The following is a 9,368-nucleotide window of genomic DNA, read 5'->3' as shown; positions in this document are numbered from 1 at the left end:
CCTTTCTCGGCCGTGGAGAAAATTGCACGACGCCGCTCGCTCGCTTCTCATGTGACCGCTCGCCACTTAAAAGTCGTATTATTGATTATTATCGTCAAGCCGAACGCCAACGGTTATCGGGGCAACGGTCGGCATTTTGAACGGCGGCGATATTCTGCATTTTGAAGAATATTGGCGATGTTTGGCATTTTGAAGAATATTGGCAATATTATGCATATTGGAGGATATGGGCGATATTATGCATGTTGGAGAATATGGGCGATATTCTGCATTTTGAAGAATAGATGCAATCCTTGAGATTTTTTTCATATCGGCGATATTCTGCATTTGGAAGAATATAGGCGATATTATGCATAGTGGAGAATATGGGCGATATTCTGCATTTTGAAGAATACACGCAATACTTGAGACTTTTTTCATATCTGCGATATTCTGCATTTTGAAGAATATTGGCGATATTTGCCATTGGAAGGATGCAGGCGATATTATGCATTTTGAAGAATATGGGCGATATTAAGCATATTGGAGAATATGGGCGATATTCTTCATTTTGAAGAATATACGTACAGTAATACTTGGGAATTTTTCATATCAGCGATATTCTGCATTTTGGCATTTGGAGGAATATAGGCAATATTCGGCATTTTAAAGAATATCAACGATGTTTGGAATTTTGTTTAATCAGCGATATTCTGCATTTTTCAAAATATTGCCAATATTTGGCATCATGATCCATATTTAGCAACAAATGCAAAATGAACTGAAAAAATTACTGTAAATGGGGAAAAAAACTCAGTATAATGAAAAGACATATGGAAAAAACAAACGAACAAATGTGTAAGATAAACAACATTCCAACATTGTTATTTCATTCATGATGTATTTTGTCATGAATTGATCAACAAATAATTTGGGGAATTTTATTCTTCCAAGTACCAGAATCAGAAGAACTCATCAATTAATGTATTAATTGGAGCGAGCAATTGTTTTCCTTAAATGCTCTTTGGCCGTTTTTTGTCACCAGCAACTTCTTCAGATGGAAAATTTGCATTGCTGCTCGCTGTATCAAAGCACTTTTTCTCCCAAATTCACTTTTTCATTATTGTCGTCGCTCGCACTTGAAATTGATTATCTTGGCTGAGCAGTGTTTTCGATTGTCTCGCCCACGTTAAAAAAACACCTCGAGTCACTCAACTGTTCAACTTTTGCGACGGCGGAGACACTTCATTACTCCGAGTGTGTAAAATTAGGCGGCCGTAATTCGGATAAAATGCTCTGCGGGACGACGGCTTCAACCACTTACTAAGAGTGCCCGGCACGCCGTTGCCTTCAAGGTCATGACGTCGCCATATTTCTATACTTATAAATGTAAGAATAAAAACCCCGATATATATATATATATATATATATATATATATATATATATATATATATATATATATATATATATATATATATATATATATATATATACATATATATATATATATATATATATATATATATATATATATATATATATATATATATATATATATATATATATATATACATATATATATATATATATATATATATACATATATATATATATATATATATATATACATATATATATATATATATATATATATATATATATATACATCGGTTTCTTTTGTGGCGCACGGTTCTCGTCTTACACTTCATGAAAAGATAAGCGCGGTTATTTCCGCCGGCTTCATGAATGATTTTCTGTCGTCGACGTCAATGGAAGAAGGAGCTGACAAAGCCACATGGACAGGCTCACCCTCCACTCGTGGTCAGACGCTATCGACTCAGCAAAAACCTCGTTAGGCGGCTTTTCCCCGCCGCGTATCGATCTGTGTCGTATGCGTCCAAACGACAGCGGCAGACAGCCCGCCGCTTTCATGGCGGGAACATTAGACGCCGTCCCTCGCCGGGCGGCACGTCTTTGAACTTTGGGCCGTCTGACAGCCGAGTCGACGGCGCTCGGAGAGTAGAAGAACGCTTCCTGTGGGCTGCCTGCTGAAGAAGGCAGGCGAAAAAAAAAGCAGAACTTTACTGTCAGGTTCAGGCAACCTAGAATATTTAATAATCAAAAAAGAAAGACGACAAGACAAAACCACTTGCTTGCCTGAAAGGTTACGGTAGACATTATGGCTGCAAGGTAATAATCATTTTCTGATAGTGGGGGATGTAGATTTAATACATACACTATCAGTCCATGCAATTGCTGCTATATTCTTTCCCAAGAACATGGCGACAGACCCCGTACTGTTCGATCCTGTGATTAGATTAGTGCTTCTCGAATAGTGGGGCGGGTCCCCCTGGGGGGGCGACTTACACACTCGGAATGTTAGAATACTGCACCAACACAACAGTAACATGCCTGGGTGTGTACCCCTAGTTTATTTGTCACTATGGAGGAAGGAAATAGTGTCACAAACTTATATATGATATCTAGGAAGTAAGTGCTTTTGCGGCGCAAGCTAGCTTAGCAGCTAGCGCTGCCAAGCAGCTGCCAAAGAAACTCAAAATTCTCTGCAAGCAAACGTTTTCTTTTTGGAAATCTTATAGACACCCTGAGTGAACACTGAGGGTGGTGAGAAGAGGGCAGGAAATGCAGGTTAGCGTAAATGCGCTCTCGCAACAGCTAGCAACAGGAAGTCAAACACGGGGTGGATGTTTTCAGAGAGCGTTGCCACGGAAACCCAGCGCGATACAAAGCAGGCCTCGCAATGCGATTTATTATTCAAGCGTCTTGAGGTTTTCATGTCTTTGAACCTCCTCTTCAATTTTTCGACTCCTCATCCACTTCCTGTTCGGGCCGGCCGCTTTGTTTTCCCCCAGACGCCAGATAAGCCTCGGCACTTTTGTTTGTTTGTTTGTTTTTGGTTGCTTGTTCATCCTTCAATGGAGAGGAAATGACTTCTCATAAGTATCGAAGTTTTTTTCATCCCGAGAGCACTTCAATCAAACATAATGGCGCCGATAAGCGGCCGAGAGTCTATTCTTTTCTCGCCGATGTTCATATTTTGTGTGAGGAGGCGATAAAAAAAAAGCAAAAATAAGCAGGCAAGAATATATTAGCCCAAGCAAACATCAGCAGGGGCCTTTTTTTTTTTTTTCTTTTTCTTATGAGACCCCCGTGTCCACAAAAGCTCGTATGCGGCCGCATCTCATTTCAAGGAAGTGTGTGTCTGTGCATTGTTTCCGTGACGGCAATTTATTTTTGCGGTGGTGGCGAGACGACGGCGCGTCACGGAACGAAGGCGGAAGATGATAAGAACAAAACAAAAGTTACTTTTCAATTCTTCATGCTCACGGTGCCGTGGCGCCACAACCGGAATACCAAAAACAATCCCTTCCTTTTACGCTGGCTGACATTGATTTGGTTTGTTTTTTTCCCTGTCTTGTTTCCATGTAGATGTTCACCAATCAAAGTTATATATATATACACACCGTATTTTCCACACTATAAGGCGCACATAAAAGCCTTCATTTTTTTAAAAAGCTGACATTGCACCTTATAATCAGATGCGCCTTATATATGGATTAATATTGAGATTGGGATTGGTAGATGGAGAAAGAAGCGATAAAGTAAACTTTACCTGTTTCTTTTTTTTGTTTCTGTTTCTTTTCAACTGTAAACACACAGTTGAACAAGTTTGGTCAAAATGACATTGAGTTATTTATGCTATTGAGAGTGTAGAGTTATTATTTGAGTTATTATTGTTATTACTTTGAGTATTACTATATTGTGATTGAAAAGGTTTTCAAATATGTCATTAATTGAGGTTGCGCCTTATAATCCGGTGCGCCTTATATATGGAAAAAGTTTTAGAATATATCATTAATTGAGGTTGCGCCTTATAATCTGCTGCGCCTTATAGTGCGGAAAATATGGTGTGTGTGTGTGTGTGTGTGTGTGTGTGTGTGTGTGTGTATGCGTGTGTGTGTGTGTGTATATATATATATATAAATATATATATATATATATATATATATATATATATATATATATATATATGTTGGGTTAAGTAGGAACTAGTAGCAGTGCAGTGATGAGAAATCCGTTTTAGCCATTTGCATACAAGCTAGCATCCAATCAACTGCGTGGTATATATAGTCGAGCGCAGAGAATCCCAATAAATGTCAATAATCCAGCCGGAGTGGCTTTCACGCTCTGCGCACATTCCGTAATGACACCCAAATAGTCAAGCTCTTCTTCTCTCCAATCCCTTTGCCCCCCCTCTTATCCCGCCGCTGTCGAACACGGCCCGCGCGGCCGCAATAAACGACAATGTTGGCAAAGTCTCACACACACACACACACACTCTCTTGCGGGATTCCCAGTCAAATTGAAAGAAGCTTTGTTTCCCAAAGCAGAAGATCCGCTCATAATTACTCCAAAATGGATTTTGCGCGGATGGATGGAGTGACGCCCGAGCCTCTTGATCTCACCTGCTATTGTTCAAGTCACTCTTCTGGCGATCCATTTGGATCGTAACAAGCTTTCCGCGCTAACGACTTGCCGCGCGGTCCTCGGGTTCTTTTTCAATTAATATGCCGAGGCCACGCGGGCGCCCAGGGGGGGTCACCGGGAGGTCCGCTCGCTAACTCAGCCGCTCACATCGTCATTAGAGCGCCGCGTTGCTCTCATTTGCTCTCCACGCCCCACTTTGCTTCCTTCTTTATCTTTGCGGAACCAATTAGCAAGTTAATCATCTTCCACCCACGGCTTGGGCTTCACATCCTTTCACATCAACGCTTAATTTATCTTCACCGACGCCGCTGGTGGACATTTTGAATATTCTCCTCTGACGCATCCTTGGTTTCATGATCAAGCTGTTCAAGAGTCTCACCGAAAGGGAATCTTATCAAAAATCTTGTCCGAACAGTTGAAAATAAATGCAAATGTCTAATCAAGTGTATGAATGAATAATTAACATTTCTATTCGATTAATAATTTAAAAAAAAAGGTCCAACTGAGTCCAGGCGAGCAACACTCAGACAAATTGGGCCAATTGTTGCAACTTCCTGTCCCAAAAAGAAAAACATGCCTTCAAAATAAAAGCGATAGACAGTCACTCTTTAATTTGGCTCTTTTATTTTGAAGCCCAGACCTTGAACAGGAAGTGCTATACCGATGCCTTTTCGCCATTTGTCAATTACTTTTGGAAATTTCATGATTCCTCAACTTTAAGTAAAAGTAAAAAGTATGATGTACTTTTCAATACTTTGCGTCCCACTGTGTCCAATTTTGTCTTTTTCATGCATTTAGTGGTATTTGTGCGATTTATGTTACGTTCATGACGTCTCGAAACAAAAATTGCTTCGTCACATAAGCGCTCAATCGTTTTTGCGAGTAGCTTTTGTCGCAGGTGCTAGCGAAGCGTCAAGGAAAGTGGCGCTACATTTCGCGCTGGCACTTTTGCGAGGTTCTCAAGGTTGTTTTTAACTAGCGAGCCCCCCCCCCCCCCCCCCCACGCCCCCCGTATCTTCCGCCACGCGATGAATGCGCAGCTGTGTCACAGGTTGTGTTTGCTTGTCAAATCCGTCGACGGCCCGTGCGCGGATCATTAGGAAAATCCATCTTCATCCTTCTCCTCCTCTTCCTCCTCCCACCGCCGTCGTTGTGTTTCTCCTTGAAATCCACCAGGCGGCAACTGTGCCCCCCCCCCCACACCCCCACCCCCCGCTTCCTCTGATTCATCTCGTTAGCTGCCGAGCGATAGTCTTGTACTCACTCTTCTCTTATTTCCAACACACTGCTCCTTTCAATTTTCTGTCATCCTGTCTTCATCTCCGTGCAAATTGCGCCCTGATTGACTCCCACAATGCATCTCTCATCTTTCTTTCCCTGTGCCCCCCCCCCTCCAATTTTGCAGGAGCTGGTGGGCAGCAACCCGCCGCAGAGGAACTGGAAGGGAATAGCGATCGCCCTCCTTGTCATTCTGGTCATCTGCTCGCTGATCGTCACCTCCGTCATTCTGTTGACACCAGGTATGCCGCGGGGGCGGGGCTTGTTCCCGACGCTGTTTGCGCAGTCGTTATCATGCGCGGACGCGCCCATTAGCCGGACGATAAATCGTAGCGCAAACAACGCAGAGGGTGAGCGCGCCGCCGTCCTTCGTCCGACCGCGGCTTTGGCCAAGGTGCCTCGTAAAAGTTGACGTATGGAAGAGCGGAGGTTGACCTTGTCGTGTGGATTCGGGCCTTCGGTAGCTCCAGCTTGCTATAGCTCCACTAGATCAATTTTTACGTTGGCGTAAGCAGAATTATTGATGGTCCAACTTGGAGATTCTGGTTTTTCTGACGAAATTTCAGGATGAACAAAAAATGCAAGGGAACGTGCCGGTACTTCATTTGACCTTCTCCACATATTTTTGACAAACACACTTTCAAGCCACGGAGTATTGACGCCGAATTAAAACTTTCCGCCACAGATGTGAGAATAAAAGCATAAAAATGACGAATAAACAATGTTGGGTAAAATACTCTCATTTTAGCAGAGTACTTTGCCATGTGCAACTCAATACCCTGCGGCATTATGGGGAAAAAAACCCACAATTAATTACAATTTTACGGAGCAGACATAAAAGTAATAAAGCCATAAAAGTAATGAATAAACAATATAGGAGAAAATTCAATGATGTTAGCGTTTAGCCTACAGATTCTTTTAAATGTATTTAGGCTAAAAACTGCATTTTTTTTTCCCATAATGTCATGCACAAGTCAATATCCAATGGCATTATGAGGAAATAAAATGCCGAATTGAATTTTTCCACTACAAACATAATTGTAAAACCATAAAAATGATGACTAAAAAACGTTGTGGAAAATGCTATGATTTTAGCATCTAGCCTGCAGTTATCTTTGAATGCAATCGCAAGTACCTTCGAATGTGAGTTTGGTATCATTTTTCCCATAATGCCATGCGGAAGTCTCCATGAAATTATCTGAAGAATCTTGGGTCGAAATAATTTACTGCAGACATAATAAAACCATAACAATTACAAATAAACCAAATGTTGGTCCACAATGCTGTGATTTTAGCATTTAGCCTACAAGTACATTCGAATGCATTTGCAAGTACATTCAAACTTACTTTTAGGCTAATTGCTAATTTTTCCCATAATGCCATGCTCAAGTCAATACTCCATAAAGTTATGTGAAAAATGCCGAACCGAAATAATATACTGCAGACTACATAAAACCATAACAGTTGCAAATAAACCTCATGTTGGAGACAATGCTATGATTTTAGCATTTAGCCTGCAAGTACGTTCGAATGTATTTGCAAATACATTCAAATGTACTTTTAGCCTATTTTTCAGGATTTTTCCCACAATGCCACACTGAATTGATTTGTTTTTCAACAGCAGACATAACGATAAAACCATAAAAACGTATAAATAAACAACGTCGGAGAAGATGCTATAATTCTAGCATTTAGCTTTCAAAAAATGTGCATGCACGTTGGAAGGAGTTTGCACGCTTCCGAACAAATGCGAGTTGAAGTTCAATACTGTGCGGATTCAGGTTTAATTAATAAGTCCTTTGCGCGTGAAAATACTTCCAGATGGCCGTTTTGTCATTTTGAAAATGAGGTCAGCGAGCGATAGCATTAGCATATATAAACTGCTGACACCGCTCCCCTTTTTGAGATAAAGGAAAGAACTTGAGCCAAGGAAAGGGATTTGCTCCCTGCTATTAATAAAACCCAAGTTGGAGTTTTAATCCGTACATCTGGTTATCGTAACTGACTTAAAAAAAAAAACGCGTCATTTATCCTTTGAACCTCACCATCTGACGTGACTCGTCGCGAAAGGCGATCTACCGGCGGCGAGCAGCTGCCTTCAAAGGTGTTTGTCTTTCCGTTAAGACGTCGGCGAGGATTAGTGTGCGTGCGTCCATCTGTTCCACGCAATATGACACAAAACGCGCTTTTTGAGTCCTGTTTGCGTGTCCGCCGGTGACATCTTTGTGTCACCGCGTCAAGATGAGTTGCCGCTAGCGTGTCCTCGAAAACTTTCGAATCTGATCAGCTGACTTCACGCTTTGTTGGATTTATCAGCGAAGATGCTCTTTGATGTTTTTTGGACTCCGGCTCCGGGATCCGAAAAGCTGAGAATGAAACGATTCAGTGGCTTTTAGAAGGCGATTGTGGAGAAACTATTTTTGGAGGGACCCTAAAATACTACATTTCATTACAATAAACCTGCACCATAACCCGCTGAGCACGTACTTAATATGAAATCGTCAACGCGGCTTGTGTAGTGGAGCGAGTTGTTATGGTCAAAAATGTCAACGGTGCCATCTGTTAAGCGCGAGTTCGGAATACAAATGCGCTGGAAGATACGGTCTCAGAGGGTTTTAGGGCTATTCTATCTCGTACGTTGGGTAGGAACTTTAAAGGTAACTGAACCGGACAGTTCTTGCGGCTTGAGAACCTGGACTTCACCTAACCCAAATAAACCGTACCCAACTTGAACTGATTTTGCTGTAACCCTATAGTACCACAACCTTTTTTTAAACCTGATCTGAACAATCGACTTCATTGAATGGGGTTAGGGTTAGGGTTACCCTGTATTTACCCTAGGGTTACCCTAACCTCTAACCGAAACCGTAACCCTTTCCTGATTTTACTTTAACCCTATTGTACCACAACCTTTTTTTTTTTTAACTTCATCCGAACAATAGACTTCATTAGGTAACCCTAACCCCTAACCCTAACCCTTACCTTAAAACCCTAACCTACCTGATCAAATCCTCTCTGGTTTTACCTACTTTTCAAATTGCTACCCTACTCAAACTGAGACAAGTTACGTGACCTCCGCAACTGTATCCCTAATCAATCCTAACCGACTCCCATCCTTAATCTTCAACTTAACCCCACCCAAATTTACCCTTACCATACCGCTAACCGATTCTAGCCCGATTTCACGGGCTATATCATCGACTTGTATTTAAGGCGTGCAAACAAACTCGTACTATACACAAACGGTGATTATACTTTCAGAACGCATAACATGGCAGTTTCAAGCCCGCCGAATCAGCTCCTTGCCTGTCATCGTTTTTATTTTTTGCTGTCGGCAAACATTTTGAGTTGAAGTGTAGTAGCCTGTGTAATTAGCAACATTCCCGCCGCAACCTCTCTGTACTTTGCCTCGGCCCTCTTGGAACAAAAAAAAACGCGACGCCTCGTACGCGCAAACCGCCAGCTGCGGTTAAGCTGACGGATTCCCGCCGATTTTGATCCCAAAACGCCGGTTTGCCTCGCCTTGCCGGGAGATTCCTCGCGGGGGGGAATAAATCCCGACAAAATGTGTTTTTACGAGAAAGCGGCCAAAGGTTAATCA

The 9,368-nt window shown here is 41.8% G+C and overlaps 1 protein-coding gene across 3 annotated transcripts in view; it reads left to right on the top strand.

The window, feature by feature from the left end:
• The window catches only part of LOC148408052 (A-type potassium channel modulatory protein DPP6-like), a 115,972-nt gene that overhangs the window by 73,680 nt on the left and 32,924 nt on the right, over positions 1-9,368 (top strand). For all 3 annotated transcript variants that reach the window (XM_088401687.1, XM_088401690.1, XM_088401688.1), the window contains exon 2: positions 5,895-6,009. In XM_088401687.1, coding sequence (XP_088257813.1) covers positions 5,895-6,009 — 115 coding nt within the window. The remainder of the gene's footprint in view (positions 1-5,894; positions 6,010-9,368) is intronic.

The sequence above is a fragment of the Hippichthys cyanospilos genome, chromosome 19, assembly GCF_059441005.1.
Source record: "Hippichthys cyanospilos isolate Australia breed blue-spotted pipefish chromosome 19, RoL_Hcya_1.0, whole genome shotgun sequence".
Lineage (NCBI taxonomy): Eukaryota > Metazoa > Chordata > Actinopteri > Syngnathiformes > Syngnathidae > Hippichthys > Hippichthys cyanospilos.
Note: the sequence above shows the minus strand (reverse complement) of the source record. Positions and strands in the feature narration are given on the sequence as shown.